This window comes from Anomaloglossus baeobatrachus, chromosome 10 (genome assembly GCF_048569485.1).
Source record: "Anomaloglossus baeobatrachus isolate aAnoBae1 chromosome 10, aAnoBae1.hap1, whole genome shotgun sequence".
In the NCBI taxonomy this organism is placed as follows: Eukaryota; Metazoa; Chordata; class Amphibia; order Anura; family Aromobatidae; genus Anomaloglossus; species Anomaloglossus baeobatrachus.
The window spans coordinates 86,985,112-87,009,602 of record NC_134362.1 but is presented as its reverse complement, the minus strand read 5'-3'; the positions used below and the strand labels follow the sequence as shown (position 1 = coordinate 87,009,602).

Here is a 24,491-nt window from a genome sequence, read left to right as displayed (position 1 = left end):
CAAGGTGGGCGTGAATTTCATTTGGCTGCTCTCCGCCCCTCCACTTCTATTGGACGCCTGCCGTGTGATGTCGCTGTGACGCTGCACGAACCGCCCCCTTAGAAAAGAGGCTGATCACAGGCCACAGCGACGTCGTTAGGCAGGTAAGTTCGTGTGACGGGTACTAGTGATATTGTGCGCCACGGGCACAAACAACGGAGGCGGGTGCTTTCACGAGCAACATCACTAGCGATGTCGCTGCATGTAAAGCAGCCTTTAAGGAGCCTTGATTTTATAATCCAGGACAAAGCATTTGTGGAATACAGAGGTCTTTGGAGAAAATTTGGAAGCCACCATATACGTTTTACAAGAGAGTAACAGACTTTGCACTTACATCAGGAAATACTTCCACTGTTTATACCTAACTGTTCTACTGACTCTTGTAGGCTTCATATATGACAAAATGTGCCCTTTTGCCACCAAGGTAAGCCATATATGTTGGCATACTTTTTTCTTTACTGTGATAAAAAGTGTAGTTTTTCTCCTCTATGCGAGTCATTATGTGTCAGGGGTGTGTCATGGGTGACAGACAGTCCTGTGGTATCGGGCAATAGAAGGTCACAGAATTTGGCTGTGCAAAATGCTCCTTGCCTTTCTATTGTTCCTGCTGTCAGTATTGAATATATTCGGTTTCTCCTCTGCTCAGTTTTCATCCTTTTCCCTTTGAGACCCAGCAGAGCTCAACTGTCCTTCAGATGATAATCACCTTTATTTCCCCTTGGGTTTAAATACTCTCCCTTTCCCTGGACTAGTGCTGGTGATATTCAGTTCATTCACAAGCTCTGGATGCAAGCAGGCAGCTTGAACTCATCTGTGGTATTGTTGCTGAAACTTTGCTTAACATCTACCTGAGTCATCTGTGTATAAGTTGTTCATGTTTTTCCCCCTGTGTGCCCCCCTTGTGTCTTCTATAGTTTAGTGGGGTTGACGAAGAGCTTATCCCACCTGTTCCCTATTTAGGGTCTAGCACTAGGGATACTTAGGGACAGGTGTACGGCTCGGCGAATAGGTACGGAACCTATCTTGTGGTGGGAAGGGACCCCGGGGACCAACAGTATGTTTGGCCAGGGTTTATTATCTCCCTCTTCCCTAGACAGAAGATTTCCCTTCCCTTCCCTTTTGTCATTCGCTTGGTACTTCCTCGTACCTATTGTGACATTATGACAGTTGCATAGACTACATGGATACCAGATATACAGTACATCAAATTGTGATCTGAACAAAACCTGATTTTCAGGCTGTATTTACTCTCCAATTTCTGCCATCAGTAGTATATGCACTACTGTTCTAAAAGAAAATATTACCAAACGGAGTTGTTTTCCTTATGCCTAAAAGTTTAGAAGAAAACAGAAATATTTAAAAGAATAACGCATAAATGTTTACTTCCATAATAATGGCCCAAAAAATAAAGAAAATAAAGAGACCCTAAGGAAATAACGAATAAGAGCGCAAAATACCAGATATACTGTAATATATTTTACAACTTCTTCAGAATTGTAAAATACACAGTTACATGGGTAATTTCATACATACATAGCTCGTAAGAAACTCTACACAAATGTGACCTTTGGTTGCAACCCTATAAAGATTCATGTGGGGCAGTAATAATTGAGTGCAGCACTCCGCATGAGTCAGGGGGGAAGATGTAGCCTAATTTCGGCAATGTGTTACCCACTGTCATACTCTTATCAGTGTGGTAAAACACTACTATTCTTTGTCTATATATTCATGTTCACATCTGGTCAATGATCTGTTCTTGCTTATTAGACTATACTAGGCTCACCATGCTTGTATCCATGATACATAAACTTGTATAGGTTATATCATGCTCCCAAGGAACGAATACTGTAAAAAATGTGGTCTGAAAGTAAGGTCCAAGCAAGCCTTAGAGTGGTTTTCTATGCATAAAAAGCATCTAATGAGCTAAAATAATACATTTCTCAATATACTTACCTCTTGCAGTTCCTCACCATCGGAAGACAGAACCTTGAAGGGCCCTTAGGGTCGACTTGTCACATGACTGAGTCAAAGTTCAGTTTTATTTTAATTCTCATTAAACCTTTTAAAAAGCCTGTTTTTGACAAAATTGCTATTAACTTGCAGATATGGGGTTAATCTGCCGGTTACTAGCGTTTTGAATCTGCATGTTGCCAGCACTTTGAGCACTGCTACTGGGAGGAAAAAAGTTTAACCCTCCCAGCAGCATTTGGGCTTCAGTGATAGGGGCGGCACCAGCACGAGGTCAGTCAATGGAGAGTGACAGCTGTAACTGGACCCCCCAGCCAGACTGACAGCTGGTTCTAATGATGAGCGGCTATCAGTCCATCCAGGGGCTATTGTTATAGCCACGGCTCTCCATACACAACAAGGTGACTGAACTTGCTCCGATGACTGAAACCCTAATGCTGCGAGGAGGATTAAACTTCTTTTCCTCCAGGCTACAGGACTCAAGGTGCTGGCGTCGGGAAGGTTCAAAACGCTATTAACCTGCAAATTAATCCCATATCTGTACATTTAGGCTATGTGTGCACGCTGCGGACTTACTGCAGATTTTACCACGGATTTGCTGCAGAAAATGTTTCTAATCTATCGGCAATCATTCCTCAGCAAAACCTATGTGTATAAAAAAAATGCTCTGCGCACACTGCATTTTTTTAATACCTGCTGTTGGAAGCCAACATGGACAATGTATGTATCATAAGGATTTACTGGACTCCATATTGCATCTATGAGCTACCAACATTACCAGGACTGTACATCAAAGGAATCGGCCATGTTCAGTGAGGAGTTTCATAATCTGTGAGGCAAGGAGGCCATTGTGTGTTCTGTGATGAACTGATCTGTGTTCTATCAACATGATAAAGGTCACATCTACAGGTGAATTGAACGGGGCGCCTTTAGGCGGGCTTTGCACACTAGGACATCGCAGGTGCGATGTCGGTGGGGTCAAATTGAAAGTGACGCACATCCGGCATCGCAGGCGACATCATAGTGTGTAAAGCCTAGATGATATGATTAACGAGCGCAAAAGCGTCGTAATCGTATCATCGGTATAGCATCGGCGTAATCCATAATTACGCTGACGCGACAGTCCGATGTTGTTCCTCGTTCCTGCGGCAGCACACATCGCTGTGTGTGAAGACGCAGGAGCAAGGAACATCTCCTACCGGCATCACTGCGGCTTCCGTAGGATATGCGGAAGGAAGGAGGTGGGCGGGATGTTTACATCCCGCTCATCTCCGCCCCTCCGCTCCTATTGGCCGCCTGTCGTGTGACGTCACAGTGACGCCGTACGACCCACCCCCTTAATAAGGAGGCGGGTCGCCGGCCAGAGCGACGTCCCAGTACAGGTGAGTCCATGTGAAGCTGCCGTAGCGATAATGTTCGCTACGGCAGCTATCACAAGGATATCGCAGCTGCAACGGGGGCGGGGACTATCGCGCTCGGCATCACAGCATCGCCTTGCGATGTCGCAGCGTGCAAAGTACCCCTTATCCTCTTGGAAGATACACAACTCCTGTGGTGTTCATGAATTGAATGTCCTGTTCATAGCCTATTAAAATGGATATTGGTAAACAATCCCTTGTTCAAGTGGAATACAAGCCATTGTATTGGAGATGGACATCAAGTCTCCAGTCTGAATGGAGTGTAAATCTGTCTTCAGGCTTTCTGATATGAAAAAGACCTTTGATATATACCAGGACACTATCCACAGGATCCACAGGTTTGTCAAGACTCGTCTTAATCCTTTAACAAATTGACCTCGGAGAGCCACCTTCAGGAGAGCATTGACATCAGCAGCCATATGCACATTCCTGGACAACTCAAAGGACTGTGACCTGATTGGATGCTACTAATATGTGGAGGTGTTACAGGGATGGGCACTGTATGGGCCATGTTTGATTGTGTGTCTGATATAAAGGTAGCCTACCAAGCTAGTCCGTCTATCCACTTCCCATCTTCCACCACCCTCTCCCATTACCTTTCCCCTTTCATTGTACCCTTTCCCTTAGTTAAGTTTTCCTTATGTATGTCATTGTAAATTCCCTATTTGTAATAAATCCCCATTTAAAGATCCAGTAGCTCTTGTTAATTATGATTAACTGACACCCTAAAACTCAGCAGATTTCTACACCTGCGGATTTACCCGCGGAATTTCCGCTGCGGAATTAATGTGCATGTCACTTCTTTTCTGCAGGTACCTGCGGTTTTTGCCATAGATAATGGTAAAAATTCGCAGGGACCAACCTGCAGAAAAACCGTTGCAAATGTGCACCAAAACCACACCAAACCACGGAAAAACCGCATGCGAATTTCGTTGCAGTTTTGGTGCGTTTTTTTACTACAGGTGGGGGATTCTATAAGAGGGTCTGGATTTTCCTTAAGAAAAAGTCAATTGCTAGTGCCCACATGGCCTTATAGCGTTCTTTCCCATGACAGGTTCCTTTTCAATCGTACATCTAATATCATGTAAGCCCTTAGAATAGGATAACACTATTTCTGGCCATCGCATCACTTGTATCCCACACTTTCACCAGTTTTCCCTTCACTTGTAATTTTTAGATATACAGTAATTCCTAATGAGGAATGTTTCTTTTCTTACTATCTCAACTCAGCTAACAGAAGTGATTTTTTTTATTTAAAATATGTTCAAAGGGTATCAGAACCTAGATCTTTTATTAAATACCTAAATACCTTTACTGTAAGTAAACATATCTAATCATCTACATTTCAGGGAGGATTCGATCCTAGCAAAACATATTGTTTCTTTTCACATACTTTGAAGAAAGAGTTCCTCATTCATTTCTGCTCTTGACGTTTTTGAAAAACATCTCTTCTTCAGCCAACTGGCATCAAATTCACTTTGGTGGTCATCTGGCCAAGTAATAGACACCTGTGATGGTGGAAAAAGGAGAGAAAAAACTATGATGAAAAATGAGCATCTTCCCATATGGCCTCATGACCTTGTGACAACAGTCATAATTCCTACAATATCATAAACACTAGAACAGAAATATAATTAGAATGTAAACACAGTTTTGCATCCTAATATGTGATACATAGAAGTTGTATAGAAACATTAAAGGGAATCTGTCAGCAGGATATTGCTATGTAATCTGAAGATAACATGCTGCAGGGGTTAACACAGAGATTTCAGCAATGTGTCTCTTATCACTATGTGTGCAGTTGGTTATCTGCAATGTTTGTTATAGCTTCAGGAAATTATCATTACTGGACTAGTTCAGATAGAGGTCAGAGGTAATTAGTAAATCACTCTCTATGGGTTCTGTATACAGAAAGCCTGGTGTGGGTGGGAGCAGCTTTCTGAGCTCTGCTGCATTGAAAAAAATCTAAAAACTCTAATTGTGTTAGAACAACTTAAGGCCGCTTTACACGCAACGACATTGCTAACGAGATGTCGTTGGGGTCACGGAATTCGTGACGCACATCCGGCCTCGTTAGTGACATCGTTGCGTGTGAAATGCACGGACGACCGTTAATGATCAAAATGACTTACCTAATCATTGATCGTTAACACGTCGTTCCTTCCCCGATTATCTTTGCTGTTGCAGGACACAGGTTGTTCGTCGTTCCTGCGGCAGCACACATCACTACGTGCGACACGGCAGGAATGAGGAACATTACCTTACCTGCGGCCGCCCGCAATGAGGAAGGAGGAAGGTGGGCGGCATGTTCAGGCCACTCATCTCCGCCCCTCTGCTTTTATTGGGCGGCCACTTAGTGACGCCGTTGTGACGCTGAATGAACTGACCCCTTAGAAAGAAGAGGGTTCGCTGGCAACAGCGACGTCGCTAGGCAGGTAAGTATGTGTGATGAGGACTAACGATATTGTGCGCCACGGGCAGTGATTTGCCCGTGACGCACAAACGATGGGGGCGGGTGCGCTCGCTAGCGATATCGCTAGCGATGTCGCTGTGTATAAACTGGCCTTTAGTTAACTAAGTGATACATCATTAGATTCAGGGTATCTTTGCTTACGTCATGCTGTTTACAAATGAGGTAGAAAAACCTGCTGATTCCTTTTAAAGGCCCCATTCATCATTTGCATGTTTTTTAAGCCCCTTTCCTTTTTTGTCTTATGGCATTAGTTTCCATTTTTGATGCCATATTTATTAAATGGTGAATGTGAGTCATGAATTTGGTGCAAAATAAAAAAAGATCTGTCTTGAACTGGTTTTCAATGCTTTGCAAAATGGCCTAAGCATTGCACCAAAATACTAGCATTCGCAAAATTACAACAGAATGGCGGACTGAGTAAAGTTATGCCAATTTTTGCAGCATATTAAAAACTCATAATTGACAAATCAGGAAAAAACTTCTGAAATCACTAAACTCTGCCTTCAAAGCAAAAAGCCAAAACAAAACAAAAACAAAAAAACAGTCAAGCACATATAAAATGGAATTCAAGAAAGGTAAACATAGAATAATGTATTGGGTGCAAACAAAAAAAGGCACAAAACATACAAAACTAAAAATAATCAGGTTCAAAAGAAACAATGAATTTGGGGCCTTCATGTGTTGTTATATAAAACCCCCCAAAATGAGCTGGAGCATAAGTTGGTATATGTGCAATTCATTCAACCTATCTTTATGTTTCACGAAAATGTTACTTTTGCCCCATATTTTTCACTTTTGCAAGAGGTAACATGAAAAAGTGGACCCCATAGTTTGTTACTCACTTTTATCTGAGCTCAGCAATATCTGACATGCAGTCAAAAAAGTTGTGTTTGAACTAACGGCAGGGTTCGAAAGGGAAGAAGCGACATTTGGTATTTAAAGTAAAGTTTAAGTTTAAATTGCAATACTCGTGTACTGCAGAGCAGGAGACAAATTATGAGTGAGCACTAGGCCTCATTTACCAATTTAATATAAAAAATGTTCCCACTAAGTTTTGTCATAGTCCACGTTCCCCGAATGCAGCTGTGGCAACTGTAGATAGCACTAAATTACAGCTATTCACAGGCGTTGGGTAGTGATGACAACTCTCATCAGAGTTGAACTCAGCAACGCTGATGAGAGTTGTTGTCACTACCAGGCACTTGTGAATAGTTGTAATTTACTGCTATTCACGGTCGCTGGAGCTGCATTCTGGGAACGTGGACTATGTCAGAAGACTCCTGCGGTTCTGACCATGTGCAGAGCGCGTCTGAAGCCGAGAGGCAAGCACCTGGATAACAAATCTGCGGAATCGCAAGCGCGCTTGCGCCGGATCTCAAGGAGCTGACGGTTACGTCGCTCATGTAAATCCATGGTATCATGCTCACACGGGTGTGATACCACGGAAAGCAAGCAAACGCCCACAGGGCGATGCAACGCCTAGGGGACTAGACCCTCTGATCATTTACATAGGGAACATGTAAATAATAAAACGTTTTGTTATACATTCATATTACACAATATTACAAAACATGGATGGGTAGGAAGGGGTTTCTAGGCCACACATCACCCTGCTTGCACATCAGAATGCATATGGGATCTGACAGGTTCCCTTTAAACCAATTCTTGACCTGCTGTTGATTTATTAATTCTTCCTTCCAAAGATTGCAGTAAGTCTCAGCTCAGATTTATCCTGCTCTCTATGCTGAGCGCTAACCCTGAGTTTCCGTGTAAATCTCTGAAATACGTGAGTCAGACAGAACCCCTGATGGAAGACTCTCTTTAATGTCTGGCCTATCATCCAGTGGTGTCGCTCTTTTTAGAAGTCTTTTTAGGTGTGCTCAATACACGATCGACTACAGTTCTGTGCACATCTTAAAAGCCAAACACCACTAAACAGAGGCCAGATGGAGTCCAGGGTAACTCTGCCTGTCTTATTGATGAATGGCTCCATCAGAGTCTTCCTCTAAATCATACATTTCAGATATTTAGATAGACATCCTAATGTAAGTGCTCAGCGTAGAGCGTAGTTCATGTAAACTGATCCAAAATGTTCTGTATCCCAACATGTCACCAAATAAGAAATCTGAGCCCCTAAATCCAAATACACTCCCCTTACTGAGCCCCACAATGTGCCTAAACTGCAATTACCATCCATATGTTTCACATTAGTGTAATGAAGAGAAACACACTTATTTTACGGGTGTGTGGTTCCAGAAGCACAAGCTTGGCACAATGTATTGGAAACTACAAAGTATTGGGCACTACAATGGCATAATTTTAATTTGTGTGTTTGTTTCCGGAAAATGCCGATAGTGTAAATATAGTCACTACACCTATAGATGAATTCCCAGAGGAGTGCAAATTCTAATAAGGGGTCAGTTGAGGGGGTTTCCACTGTTTAGGTACATCAGGAGCTTTGCAAGTGGAGTCCACAAACTATTTTAGAAAAATCTGTGCTGCAAAAGTCAAATAGCACTCCTTCCCTCTGGAGCCCCGCCATATGGCCAAACAGTAATGTACAGCCTTACATGGAGTATTGCTATGTTCAGCTGAAATTGTATAACGAATTATGAAGCCCTTTTTAGCCATTTCCCCTTCTGACAATAAATAATCTGTGGCTAAAAGAGTATTTTAGTGAAAAAAATGCAATTACTAGCTGTCTTCGCCACAGAATGGTATAACATTGTTGCCACACCCGTGGTGTCAATATCCTCATTGCATCACTAGATGGATTCACTGAGGGGTAAAGTTTGTAAAATATTGTCACTTTTAGAGGGTTCTGATGTTCTGGCATCTAAGGGGCTCTGCCAATGTGACATGACCATTTCAGCAAAATCTGCATTCCTTTCCTTCTGAGTTTGGCACTGTGCCTTAAAAGTAACTACATATAGGATATTACAAACGCAGGAGAAATTATGAAATTATTATATCCATATCCTTCTAATAGCGCTTTTAAAAATGAAAAATATGGGACTAAAGCAACATTTTATGGAAAATATTTTTCTTTTCCACAGCCCAATGTTACACAATTCTGTGAATCATCTGTGGATTTAGAATGTTCACTCTATGCCGAAACAAATTCCTGAAGAGGTGTACTTTCAAAAAATGTGGTCACGCGTGGATTATTTCTGATGCTATGGCACCATAGTGACTTTTCAAATGCGACATGGTGCCTGCAATTGCCTTTTTCTGCCCAATCCACTCTCAAGTAGTGCTCCTTTCCTTCTGAACCCTGTCATGGGCCAAAACGGTAGTTTTCCATCACATATGGGGTTTTGGTGTACCCAGGAGAAATTGCACAACAAATTGTATGGTCCATTTTCTCCTGTTACCCTTATGAAAATGAACAAATGGAACTAAATCAACCTTTTTTGTGAGAAAAATTAGATTTTTTTCTTTTCACAGCTCATTGTTATAAAATTCTGTGAAGTACCTGTGGGTTCAAATTGCTAACCACACCTCTAGTTAAATTGCTTGAGGAGTGTAGTTTCCAAAAGCGGTCACTTGTGAAGTTTAATACTGTTTAGGCAAATCAAGGGTTTATGCAAACTTGACATTGTTTTGATTCCAGACAATTTGCATTCCAAAAGTAAAACAGAGCTCCTTCCCTTCTGAGCCCTGTTGTGCGCCCAATCAGTAGTTTTCCACCACATATGGGGTTTCAGCATACTCAGGAGAAATTGCACAAAAGGTTGTATGGTTCATTTTATCCTGTTACCCTTGTAAAAGTGCAAAATGTTTGGCTAAACCACATTTTTGTGGGGAAAAAGTACAATTTTCATCTTTTCCTTCCACGTTGCTTTAATTCCGATGAATCACCTGAAGGGTTAGAAAACTTCTTGAATGAGATTTTGAGAAATTTTAGGGGTGTAGTTTTTAGAATGGTGTCATTGTTTGGCATTTTCTGTCATATGAGCCACCTAAAGTAACTTCAAATGGGATGTGGTTCATGAAAAAAATAGTTTTGTAAATTTTGTTGGAAAATTTAGAAATTGCTGATAAATTTTTAACACTTCTAACTCCCTAAAAAAAAAAGTTTAAAAAATGATGGTGATCTACAGTAGGCATGTGGCAAATCTTATTTATTAACAATTTTGTGTGATTTAATTATCTGGTTAAAAGGCATCAACCTTAAAAGATTGAAAATTGCAAAATTTTCACTAAAATTTCGATATTTTCACAAATAAATGCAAAAAATATCAACCTGAATTTACCCTGATCATAAAGTACAATGTGTCACGAAAAAATAATCTTGAAATCACTGGGATCCATTGAAGTGCTCTAGCGTTATTAACTCAAAGTGACACTGGCCAGAATTTTAAAATTTGGCCTGGTCAAGAAGGTGAAAACAGGTTGGGTGGTGAAAAGAAAGATTACTTGCATTCTACAGACAGGGGAGTACCAACAGATGATGAATTTTTGTTTTCTCTCACTTTTTTTTTGCAAATGTATTTTAAGACCTTGCAGAAAATCTTACAGACTGACAAAAAGATGTTTTTTATGAATTTGCTTTCGAGCAATCGAGCATAATACTTTTAATATGTAAAACAAGCAACATTTTTTGAAGCCATGTTAGCGAGGAAGAAGCTGTAAATCTTAGACAGGATACATCATTATTGTATGATCTTCTGCCCTCTTAATTCACAACAGGTGCCTCTTTGCTGTGTTCTCTGGTGTGTGAAGTATCATGTTGGTCTAGGCAGCTGTCTTGAACCTTTCACCAGTGTCTGTGTTCACAAAAAAATGTAAAAAAATGCCCCCCTCTTCATAAATCTCAGAGATCTCTTTAATGTTTTACTTCTTAAAGTCATAATTTATTACTTTTTAATATGGGCTTTAAAAAAGATTAATGAGCAACTCAACCATGTATCTTTATCCCGCTCTTTACCTAAAGTTGTTCTGAATCAATGCAAAAAAACTTGTACACATTTTATTTACCACAAAACAAAACAAAAAAAATTATAAAATTGCTAAAATGAAAATATTTACTGTTATATTCCAAATTGAACTATCAACACTTAATTGTATGGATGAAACAAAGAGTGGTAGTAAATTACATCCATCCAAACATGGAATATAGAATCCTTTGGATTATAGTTCAAACTGAACATTTCCTTTAGATATAGGGAAAATTGTTCACAGCACAAACCAGGTTTCAGGTCCGGTCTAGAGCCCCTGTCATGTAATGAACAATATTTGCTTACACTCCTGCATATTCCCTTTACATCTGTTTCTTCCAACCACATGGTCAACAGAGAGTGACCGTGAGAGGAAGAGAAGCAGCAGGTATAAACTCTGCGAAACGCGCAACCAAAGACAATGGAAATGAGTTCCTATCATCAAACCACTTTCATTCCCATCTTGCTGTTTGCAGTCCTTCCTATGAAAGCGCCTTCTTCTTGTAGTTTTTTTTGTATATAAAATATTTAATAGTATAATTTTTGAAAGGGTGAAATTTGATTTTGGATTAAAGGGTTTCTCTAAGAGCTCGGTTCCACTTGCGCACAGCATCTGATGCGAGAGCATCGGAAGTGACATACTAATGACCCTCTGCTGCGGGTGTTAGCCGAGGGTCAAGCGAATGTGATGCGATCTTGTAATTACAACACAGGTGCGGAGAAGAGAGAGGGAGCACTATCTCCCCATCTTGTCCCCGGCTTGTCTGTGCATACATTGCACTGCAGTCAGATGACATGCGAGTGCAGTGCGATGTTTCACATGTACCCACAGATTTGTATAGGGGTGCGTGAGCCGAGATTTGCTGCAAAACGCAGCATGCTTCAATTCATTCCGCATGCCGCTATGGCATGAGAAATCAATCACAGATGGACACTGCCCCATAGTTTTGCACTTGAGTGAGAGCAATCCGCTGTTTTATTGGAATTCACTCGCTCATGCAAAATGCAAGTGGAACCGAATTGTAACGTGAAAAAGCGGTAGGCACAGTAATCATCTCATTTCCCTGGGTCCCACTACAACTGATTTTGTACAACGAAGCAAATGCTGCTCCAGAGATTATGTACATTGTGTGCAGAATTATTAGGCAAATCAGTATTTTGATCTCATGATACTTTTTATTCATGTTGTCCTACTCCAAGCTGTATAGGCTTGAGAGCAAACTAACAATTAAGTAAATCAGGTGATGTGCATCTCTGTAATGAGGAGGGGTGTGGTGTAATGACCCCATCACCCTATATAAGGTGTGCTTAATTATTAGGCAACTTCCTTTCCTTTGGCAAAATGGGTCAGAAGAGAGATTTGACGGGCTCTGAAAAGTCCAAAATTGTGAGATGTCTTGCAGAGGGATGCAGCAGTCTTGAAATTGCCAAACTTTTGAAGCGTGATCACCGAACAATCAAGCGTTTCATGACAAATAGCCAAAAGGGTTGCAAAAAGCATGTTGGGCAAAAAAGGCGCAAAATAACTACCCATGAATTGAGGAAAATCAAGCGTGAAGCTGCCAAGATGCAATTTGCCACCAGTTTGGCCATATTTCAGAGCTGCAACGTTACTGGAGTATCAAAAAGCACAAGGTGTACCATACTCAGGGACATGGCCAAGGTAAGGAAGGGTGAAAAATGACCACGTTTGAGCAAGAAACATAAGATAAAACGTCAAGACTGAGCCAAGAAATATCTTAAGACTGATTTTTCAAAGGTTTTATGGGCTGATGAAATGAGAGTGACTCTTGATGAGCCAGATAGATGGGCGAGAGGCTGGATCAGTAAAGGGCAGTGAGCTCCACTCTGACTCAGATGCCAGCAAGGTGGAAGTGGGGTACTGGCATGGGCTGGTATCATCAAAGATTAACTTGTGGGACCTTTTTGGGTTGAGGATGGAGTGAAGCTCAACTCCCAGACCTACTGCCAGTTTCTGGAAGACAACTTCTTCAAGCAGTGGTACAGGAAGAAGTCGGTATCGTTCAAGAAAAACATGATTTTCATGCTGGACAATGCTCCATCACCTGCATCCAACTACTCCACAGCGTAGGTGGCCAGTAAAGGTCTAGAAGATGAAAAGATAATGACTTGGCCCCCCTGTTCACCTGATCTGAGCCCCATAGAGAACCTGTGGTTCCTCATAAAATGTGAGATCTACAGGCAGGGAAAACAGTACACCTCTCGGAACAGTGTCTGGAGGCTGTGGTGGCTGCTGCACGCAATGTTGATCGTAATCAGATCAAGCAACTGACAGAATCTATGGATGGTAGGCTGTTAAGTGTCATCATAAAGAAAGGTGGCTATATTGGTCACTAATTTTTTGGGGTTTTGTTTTTGCATGTCAGAAATGTTTATTTCTAAATTTTGTGCAGTTATATTGGTTTACCTGGTGAAAATAAACAAGTGAGATGGGAATATATTTGATTTATAGTAAGTTGCCTAATAATTCTGCACAGTAATAGTTACCTGCAAAACAGATATCCTCCTAAGAGAGCCACATCTAAAACAAAAACCACTCCAACTTCCAAAATATTAAGCTTTGATATTTATTCTTTTGGGTTGTCTTATAACATAGTTGTTGATCAATAATAAAAAAAATCCTCTATAATACAACTTCCCTAATAATTCTGCACATGGTGTAATATGAGGACAGAGAGAGGAGGGGAGTAGAGATGAGCGATGTTCGAGGTTCGCCAATTTCATCGTTCAAATGATTTTGGGGGTGCTCGAGATCGAACTCGAACTCGAGCTTTTTGCTAAAAGCTCGACAGTTCGAGTTACGTTCGAGAACGGCTCGATCAGCAAAAACCCTAGCTATTTACTAGCTGGTTTTTCACTGTAATTCAGGGCTGATTTCCAGGCGCTCAGAACCATAGTTGACAGGCAGGTCCGTGGAAACGCTGTATACAGCTTCAGATAACAGCGTCTGTGTACCTAAGCTCAGGGAATTCCTTGCTGCATTTCATCATTAGTAGGGATAGAAAGTGAGGCTTCCTTTCCTGCCCTGGTACCCACAGAACCTGGCCACTGTACCCACCTGCCCACTTTTGCCACGTGATTTTATTTGCCCATAGAGCTGACACTTTTACTGCCATCCTAAAAGTGTCTGGAATACTAACTTACTGTTCCTTTCCTATCCTTGTACCCACAGAACCCGGGCACTGTACCCACCTCCCTACTTTTGCCACACTATTTTATTTGCCCAAAGAGCTGACACTTTTGCTGCCATCCTAAAAGTGTCTGGAAAACTAACTTACAGTTCATTTCCTGTCCTGGTACCCACAGAACCCGGGCACTGTACCCACCTGCCCACTTTTGCCACGCAATTGTATTTGCCCAAGGAGCTGACACTATTTCTGCCATCCTAAAAGTATATCGAATACTAAGGCGGGCTTTGCACACTACGACAACGCAAGCCGATGCTGCGATGCCGAGTGCGATAGTTTCCGCCCCCGTTGCAGCAGCGATATCTTGTGATTGCTGCCGTAGCGAACATTATCGCTACGGCAGCTTAACATGCACTAACCTGCCCTGCGACGTCACTCTGGCCGGCGACCCGTCTCCTTCCTAAGGGGGCGGGTCGTGCGGCATCATAACGACGTCACACGGCAGGCGGCCAATAGAAGCGGAGGGGCGGAGATGAGCGGGACGTAAACATCCCGCCCCCCTCCTTCCTTTTGCAAAGCCGGCGTGAGCCCCGGTGACGCAGGTAGAAGATGTTCCTCGCTCCTGCGACTTCTCACACAGCGATGTGTGCTGCCGCAGGAACGAGGAACAACATCGTACCTGTCGCTGCTACCAAATTATGAAAATGTCGAACCCTACACTGATGATACGATAACGACGCTTTTGCGCTCGTTAATCGTATCATAAAGGATTTGCACACTACGATATCGACTGCGATGCCGGATGTGCAATAATTTCGATTTGACCCCACCGATATCGCACCTGCGATGTCGTAGTGTGCAAAGCCCGCCTAAGTTACTGTTCATTTCCTGTCCACTGACCCACAGAAGCCGGGCACTGTACCCAACTGCCCACTTTTGCCACGCAATTTTATTTGCCCAAACAGCTGACACTTTTTCTGCCATCCTAAAAGTGTCTGGAATACTAAGTTACTGTTCCTTTCCTGTCCACTGACCCACAGAACCCAGGCACTGTACCCACCTGCCCACTTTTGCCACACAATTTTATTTGCCCAAAGAGCTGACGCTTTTGCTGCCATCCTAAAAGTGTCTGGAATACTAAGTTTCTGTTAGTTTCCTGTCCACTGACCCACAGAACCCGGGCACTGTACCCACCTGCCCACTTTTACCACGCAATTGTATTTGCCCAAAGAGCTGACACTTTTTCTGCCATCCTAAAAGTGTATGGAATAGTAACTTAGTTTTCCTTTCCTGTCCTGGTACCCACAGAACCCGGTGCACTGTACCAACCTTCCCACTTTTGCCACGCAATTGTATTTGCCCGAAGAGCTGACACTTTTTCTGCCATCCTAAAAGTGTATGGAATACTAACTTAGTTTTCCTTTCCTGTCCTGGTACCCACAGAACCCGGGCACTGTACCCACCTGCCCACTTTTGCCACGCTATTTTATTTGCCCAAAGAGCTGACACTTTTTCTGCCATCCTAAAAGTGTCTGGAATACTAAGTTACTGTTTCTTTCCTGTCCACTGACCCACAGAACCCGGGCACTGTACCCACCTGCCCACTTTCGTCTCCAAGGATTCCCCGACCAGCCCCGCTTTCCCGGTTAGGGAACGGTTTGCTTGCGTGCGAGTCGGATCAAAACAGAGGCGTAAATATGCGGTGGACTGGGAAGGTTTTGACCCCAAACTTCAGTCAACTGGGGGTCAGCTTTTGAGCACCGGAATGAGAGGGGCCCTAGACGGGGGGATAATGTTACAATTCGGGGTTCGGTTATGCCTCGAACCGGTCTGGTCCCATCATTGATTCCCACATTGGGGTCGGTTAACTCTACAGCGCCACCTGGCCGTCGCTTGAGGCATCAGGTGGCTAGAGTTTTGTACCATCCTGAGCCTAAGTGCTCATGCAACCATACTGAGCATGTGCGTGATGTCGTGGATGACAAGCCGATCACTGATTGGTCATCAGTGACATCAGCAATGAAGTAGCAGCCGCTGATTGGTCATCATGATGTCAGCAATGACGTGGCAGCTCCTGTATGGTTGCAGCCAACGCCATTACCACATGCCGTGTGGCCTGGTCCAGGGTGGCGGCTATAAAAGGTCTGTAGCTCCGCCCATTGGCGCGCGAGCGTCATTATACATGCTGACAGCATCGGCTGTATTCCCGGATGTCAGAGTGAGTGGGTTTCAGCGCCATTGTAGTCTGCAGTGCTTGTGGCAGACTTGTGTTTGTATGTTGGAGTGATTCTGAATTTAGGGCAGGCACCGGTACCAGGTATTCGTATCTGGGTACAAGCTGTGTCTTAGCACGGTGAGGGTTTAGGGTTCTTCTGGACAAGACGTGCCCCCTACACACACGCCGCGTCTGCAGTGGCAGACTTGTGTGTATGTGTGTGGCAGCTTTGGGTACCCAGTGACGCTAACTGGGTGACCCTCACGGTCTGACGTGCCTCTGTACGCACGTGACTAGCTCAGTGTTAATGTTCCAGGTTACCAGTGATGTTAACTGGGTAGCCTTCACGGTCTGACATGCTCCTGTACTCACGTGACAGGCTCAGTGGTTGCGTTCCAGGTTTCCCAGTGACGCTGTGTTGCCTTTTGGTTTTGTTGTGTTCCTACACACGTGACCGTTATATGTTGCGTTCTCATTTGGTTTTGACGTGTTCCTACACACGTGACCATTACTGGGGCCCCTGTGAGGTTAACAGGGACACGCTACATGTAGGAGTGGGCCTTACAAACATCTCCTTCATTTCTGTTGTGGTTTCCTGAGTTGCTGTAATTGTCCTCCTGTCTTTTGTGGCTTTAACACCTGCCTGGTGGACTTGGGGCAATAATTGATTCCCTATTATTTTTATAATCAATCCGGCCCCTCCGTAACAAGTTCCCTCTGCACTGTGACTTCCATTCAGATATTTGTAGAACATAGAATTGTAGAAAGACTACTAAGTCTTCTCTCATCCTTCTCTTTTGCAAACTAAACATTCCTTGTTCTTTTAGCCGATCTTCATAGGACATGACTTGCAGACCTTTTACTATCTTAGTTGCTCTTCTCTAGACTTTCTCCAATATATTGATGTCTTTCTTGAATTGGAGCGCCTAGAACATGACACAGTATTCCAGGTGTGGTCTGACCAGGGCAGAGTATAGGGGAATAGTTACCTCTCTTGATTTAGATTCAATGCTTGTCTTGATACATCCCAGAATTTTGTTGGCCTTTTTAGCTGCAGCACCGCACTGTTGGCTCATGTTGAATCTGGGATCTACTATTATGCCCAAGTCCTTTTCCCCAGTGCTATCACCTAGTTCTATTCCTCCAATACTATATATGCTTTTTACATTTCTTTGACCTAGATGTAGGACTTTGCATTTGTCTCTATTAAACACCATTATGTTTGCCTTGGCCCATTGTTCGAGTGTGTCTAGATCCTTTTGAATATGCTCTCTCTCCTTTCTAGTGTTGGCTATTCCTTCTATCTTAGTATCATCTGCAAATGTTATGAGTTTCCCAATAATTCTGTTGTCCAGATAATTTATAAAGATATTAAAGAGCACTGGTCCCAGGGCAGAGCCTTGTGGCACCCCGCTTTTGACTTTCCTCCAGGTTAAGGTGTAGCCATCTAGTATTAGTTGTTGTGTCTGATCATTAAGCCAGTTGTGAATCCATTTAACTGATTTTTTGTTGATTCCATACTTGATTATTTTTTTAGTGAGGATGTTATGCGATACTTTATCGAATGCCTGACTTAAGTCAAGTTATACTACATCCAAGTATTCCTTTGGTCCAACCATTCAGTGATTTTGTTATAGAAGGCAACCTGGTTGGTCTGACAAGATGTATTGGCCATAAAGCCGTGCTGGCTTTGGTTGATTAATGCCTTAACATCCAGGTACCTAAGTAAATGTTCCTTGATAATTTGTTTGAAGATTTTTTCTGCTATGAGGTCAGGCTTGTAATTCCTTGGATCTTCCTTTTTTCACTTTTTGTGGATAAGAGCCACATTTGGACTTTTCCATTTAGAGGGACCGCTCCTGTTTCCCATGACTTATTGAAAATTATGGCAAGTGGTATTATTATTTTCTCAGCTATCTCTTTCAGAACCCTAGGGCGTAAATCAGCTAGACCTGCCTGGGGACTTGGCTTCCTTTAACTTGGCCAAGTGTTCTCCTATCAATCCTTTTCTTATTGCCAACTTGGACTCCTCATGGCCATCATTTCGATCATCATGATTATTATTGATGCTTCCATTAGTGTTCTGAGAGAAGACAGATACGAAATACAAATTTAGTATCTCCACCTGCTGTTCCATCTTGTTGACTGCTTCACCTATTTTATTCAGCAGGAGTCCAATGGTCTCCTTAACTTTTCTTTTTTCTAACATACCCCCAATCATGGGCGTACCCAGGATCAAAACTAGGGGGGGGGGGCAAGCCATGGTCATTCAAGTTTAAAATATTAGAACGGAAAGGCTGAAGGAAACAAAAATTTTCTGAGAATTAAATGCAATTAAAGCTCCATTAATGACTCCGCGCCCGTACACACACACACACACACACACACACACACACACACACACTACAATGCACCCCCATTACCCTCACACACACACACACACACACACTACAATGCACCCCCATTACCCTCACACCACACACACACACACACAATACAATGCACCCCCATTACCCCCACACACACAATGCAATGCACGCTCCATTACCCCTCCCCCCACACACACAGTACAATACATCACCCCCATCACCCACTACACACACACACACACACTACAATGCATCCCCCATTACACCCTACACACACAATACAATGCACCCCCTCCCCACACACACAATACAATGAACCCCCATCATCCCCCCACACACACACACACACACACAATATAATGCACCCCCCTTAACCCTCCCCCCCCCACACACACAATATAGTGCACCCTCCATTACCCCCTCCCCACACACAATACAATGTACCCCTCATCACCCCCTACACACACACACACACACACACAATACATTACCCCCCCACACACACACAATACAATGCACCCCCCATTACTCCTCCCCCCCACACACACACACAATACAGTGCACCCTCCATTACCCCTCCCCCCACACACAATACAATGCACCCTCCATTACCCCTCCCCAGACATAATACATTGCACCCCCCATCACCCCCTACTCAAACAAATTACACTACCCCATCCCTACACACTCCTGCCTCCCCCCTCCCTCGGAATACAGTACTCCCCCTCTGCTTGTCACAAACCTGTGTTCCTTCACAAATGTTCCCCGTTATGTGTCCTCAGCCCCTCCCTACACATACCAATTAATTACACCTGTCTCTTCGGATCCTCCATGGAGCGCTTACTGCTTCCTGATGTCTCCTGTGTGGCGCCCGCAGCACTGTAATGATGTCAGCAAGGTGCTGATCTCATCACGTTGCTGCACGTCGGGGGCGGGGCCCTGTCCCAGCGCGCTGTTCAAATGTATTTACGTCTGAAAGACACAAATACATCTGAATAGGAAGGAGGAAGCTGCGGTCAGCGCCACTGCCGCGCTCCTCAGCAGACTGTGCATGCCGGGCAACTATCACACAGCAGAGCTAGTGTGTCGGGCATGCACACACTGCTGAGGAGCTGCAGATAGTATTGGAGGAGAAGGTGAGCAGGGCACTACTTCTATGGCTGGTTTAGTTAATGTTCACATAATGTGTTGAACCGCCACATACTAGGCAAATGAAGCGCAAGGGATTTAGCCACAGGAAAACAATAGTACAGCTCCGAGGTGCACGCTCAAATAAGCCGACAAAAATTCCAATGGTACACTAGGTAGAAAAAGAGCAAGCACTCACCGGTTTTTCCTGTGTGAATCAGTGGACCTTTAATCGTGCATGGAAGTTACATGTGGCAAGCAGGGAGGGGGTGAGACAGGACAGCACGATTAGACGACGGCCGTTTCGCACTCTATAGTAGTGCTTCGACGGGTCTAACAAATTCTGACATCACATCCTGCATATTTAAATCAGCGGTTCACGCTAACATCAGAAAGGAATTAAAAACCTTAATTAAAAATAACCATTACCAAAGAGGTGATGGATATCAAAAAAGAGTGCGATGTAGGGCGGGCAACAAATTTATATGTTCTGAATATATTTTAATATGTATTATATTATTAACCCAAAAAAACAATTAGTTAATTTTTATCATTAAAGCCGATTTGGCTCATGGCTTTATATTTGATGATGTAGTGAGCTTCTCTGCGTAACAGTAATCTATGTGTATCACCTCCTCCTGCTGGTGGTTCAACTAATTCCAGCCCAGCAAAGGTTAATAAATTACAGTCAGCATTATGTGCCGTTTTCATATGATTGATTAATTTAGTGGCACCAATCCCTGAAGTTATGGATTTGCGATGTTCTCTGAATCGTATAAACAGTGGTTTAATTGTTTTCCCGATGTAAAATAGCCCACATGGGTAAAAAACAATGTAGACCACCATTTTAGTACGGCATGTGATTAATTGTTTTGTTACATGCCATACATCGCCCACCTTGAAGGATTTATCAGTAATATGAAACTTACAGAATGAACAGGATCCACATTTGTGGTTACCCACAGGACCAAGACGATGAAGCCAGGTAGGAGGGGGGAGATAACGTTTTCTCACTAAAATGTCTCCTATATTTTTGGTGCGCCTGTAAGTGATTAACGGTCTATTTTTAGCAATATCTGCTAGCTCTTTTTCTTTTTCAATAATATGCCAGGTTTTATTTATGACTGATCTGATGATTCTGTTCATTGGACCATATTTAAAATTAAATAGAAACCGTTCTGGGGTCTTTGTTTTTTTCTGGTCACTTTTTTTATATAGGCGTTTCTGTTCTCTCTTATCTAGAGAAGTTCTTTCCCTCGCCAGTTCCTGTGCCAACATAATCTCTGCCTGTGGGTAGCCACGTTCCAGAAATCTTTGCTTTAGATTGACAATTTGTTCATTCAGTTTTTCTGGGTCATTGTTGATTCTGTATAACCACAAAAAGTGGCTGAAAGGAATACATTTAAGGACATGCATAGGGTGGGCACTCTTGTGATGTAGCAGTGTATTTATTGCTGTGGGTTTTCTATATAATTCGCGCTTAATTGTTCCCTCCGTAACAGATAACCTTACATCTAGGAATTCAATGCTTTGATCACCATAGGTATGAGTGAAAAACATATTGTTTGTTTTTATTCAAAAAACTCACAAAAGCTTCTAGATCACTGCTGCTGCCATCCCATATAATTAATACATCATCCACAAATCGTAGATATTTTTTGATGTATTTTATATAAGGATTTGTGATGCTGTAAACTAGTTCTTCTTCTACTGTAGCTAAAAATAAATTAGCCAATGTACAGGCGACTGGTGTCCCCATAGCTACTCCGCTATGTTGGAGGAACCAGGAATTCCTGAATTTAAAGGTGTTATGAGTAAGTATAAACAGTAAAGCCTCTTCAATAAATTTGGGTTGAGCTGGATTTTCCCCTATTTTATTGAGTCTGTCTATAATTACGGTACCTCTACACCAAGTTGTTGCGGAATTCTGGTAAACAGGCTTTCAACATCCAGGGATACCCACTTAAAGGAAGTTTGACACTCAAAATTTTCCAATTGTTGCACTAGATGGCCTGTATCCCTTACAAAGGAGGGGATACAAGCTAAAAGTGGATGTAATAGCCAATCTAGGTATTTTGATAGTGGTTCTGTGAGTGAGCCCACCCCCAAAACCATGGGTCTCCCTGGTGGTGCTGTTAAAGATTTATGTATTTTGGGGACTGAATACCAGTGAGGTTTGTTTGGGGATGGAGGCAGCAGTTTTTCTTCTCTATTCTTCGTTAGAAAGCCTAATGAAACCTGTCTGTTTAACATGGCACGCAGTTTTTCTTTAAATTTTATTGTGGGGTCGCTGCTTAGAGCTCTGTATACATCTGTGTTGTTTAACTGTGATAACGCTTCCTTCAGGTAGTAATCTGTATTCAACAACACAGTGGCACCCCCTTTGTCTGCTCTTCTATCCGTGAGGTTTTCTAGAGATTGTATTTTTTTTAAGAGCATTTCTTTCAGCTGGTGACAGGTTATCTGGTAGAGAGGGATACTTAATAGAACAAAATTCTCATAATACAATTTCCTGAAACAGGTCAATATTATTGCCCTGTGAAACCGGAGGCAAAAAAGTAGATTTTACTTAACTAGAAAACAAAGAAGAAGATGAGGGAATCTCATTAGAGATCTCCGTGTCAGTGTCATCAGTCGAAAGGTCTATGTTATCATCTGTTATACTTAGCAATAACATAGTTTCCGATTTTAAGATTTTAGATTATTATAACAGAAACCTATAGGGTCAGTGCTACATTGCCTTTCTCTTGACTGCACTGGCATGACATCTCTTTTCCTTTCTGTTTCCTTGGAGGAAAAAAAACTTCTTTAGATGGAGTTTATGACAGGCTTTGTAAAGATCAATCTCGAAGTCCACCGCATCAAAGGGTTCAGGGACGCAAAAATTGAGACCCTTTTCCAATACCGCTATCATGTCATTATCCAAGATATGGTTAGTTAAATTGAACACTTTCTGTTTTATCAGAACCGTCAGGCTCTCCAAGCCACTTTCTTTCTCTTCCCTGCCAAGGGGATGCTTGTGCTTGCCCCGGCCTCTTCTCGTGCATTTTCTAAAGGGTGTATTTGTTCTTTAGTTGTGGAATCTTCACTGAATCTCTTTTTTTGCGGTGGTGGTTCATCAGGGCCACTTGAATCTGAGTCCGTAGTCCAAGCTGTTTTCTTGTAAGCATTTTTTGTGGGAAATTTAGAAAACCTTTTCCTAGATTTATTTTTTCTCAAAAAAGATGCATTGTCCGGATTTATCTTCCAGATGAAGATATTGTTAGTCTCATAGCCGGCCTTATCTCGCAAAATTTTCTCTTTTTTTTTCTCTCTTGATATTTAAATCAGCGGTTCATGCTAACATCAGAAGGGAATTAAAAACCTTAATTAAAAATAACCATTACCAAAGAGGTGATGCATATCAAAAAAGAGTGCGATGTAGGGCGGGCAACAAATTTATATGTTCTTAATATATTTTAATATATATTATATTATTAACCCAAAAAACAATTAGGTCATTTTTATCATTAAAGCCGATTTGGCTCATGGCAGTATATTTGATGATGTAATGTGCTTCTCTGCGTAACAGTAATCTATGTGTATCACCTCCTCCTGCTGGTGGTTCAACTAATTCCAGCCCAGCAAAGGTTAATAAATTACAGTCAGCATTATGTGCCGTTTTCATATGATTAATTAATTTAGTGGCACCAATCCCTGAAGTTATGGATTTGCGATGTTCTCTGAATCGTATAAACAGTGGTCTAATTGTTTTCCCGATGTAAAATAGCCCACATGGGCAAAAAACAATGTAGACCACCATTTTAGTACGGCATGTGATTAATTGTTTTGTTACATGCCATACATCGCCCACCTTGAAGGATTTATCAGTAATATGAAACTTACAGAATGAACACCACCGTCCCACCACTGCCGCGCTCCTTAGCAGACTGTGCATGCTGGGCAACTATCACACAGCAGAGCTAGTGTGTCGGGCATGCACACACTGCTCCTCAGCAGTTTGTGCATGCCCGACACACTAGCTCTGCTGTGTGATAGTTGCCCGGCAGAGACAGCTGCAGATACAGCAGCCCACTACATCATGCCCCTGCTTCTAGGGGGGGGCTGCCCCCCCCCACCCCTCGCTGGGTACGCCCATGCACCCAAAATCATTTTACCTTACTCTTGGCCTCTTTTGCAGGTCTCTATTTGTGTTTGGCCTTAGCTTCTTCGACTCTTGTCTTGCAAAGTCTGCAAACTGCCATGCATTCTTTCCTAGGTATAATCCCCATTTTGCACTTGTATGTTGTATGTTTCCATTTTCTTTTTAAGCAGGTGATGTAATTTTTTGGTCACACAACCTGGTTTCTTTAGGTCTTTATCAGAAATGACTCAAGGTCTAGGGAAATATATATGGTTCAAAATAACGAAACTTTTTTTATCCCCATAACAAATATTTATTAAATATAAAACCAACAAGTGGTAATCACACTATGGTAAGACAAATGCAAATATTGAATACCAATTTGTCCCAGTAAATGGGTTAGGATATCAATTTCTTGGCCCTGAATGTGAGGGACAAGGTAAGGCTACTTTCACACATCAGGTTTTTCCCATCAGGCACAATCCGGAAAAAAAAGGTTAAAACGGATCCGGTACCACATCCTTTTTATTCCCATTGATTTGTATTGTCGCCGGATTGTGCCTGATGACATTGCGTTGCATCAGGCTTTTTCCAGATGCGGCTTAATTAATGAATGTGGTGGCCGCATGGAACGTTTCATGCAGCGTTTTTTGTCTCATAAAAAACGCA

The 24,491-nt window shown here is 42.5% G+C and overlaps 1 protein-coding gene across 3 annotated transcripts in view; it reads right to left on the bottom strand.

The window, feature by feature from the left end:
* BBOX1 (gamma-butyrobetaine hydroxylase 1) overlaps positions 1–24,491 on the bottom strand; it is a 217,628-nt gene that overhangs the window by 138,935 nt on the left and 54,202 nt on the right. For all 3 annotated transcript variants that reach the window (XM_075326519.1, XM_075326517.1, XM_075326518.1), the window contains exon 3: positions 4,819–4,933. In XM_075326519.1, the coding sequence (XP_075182634.1) occupies positions 4,819–4,933 (115 nt within the window). The remainder of the gene's footprint in view (positions 1–4,818; positions 4,934–24,491) is intronic.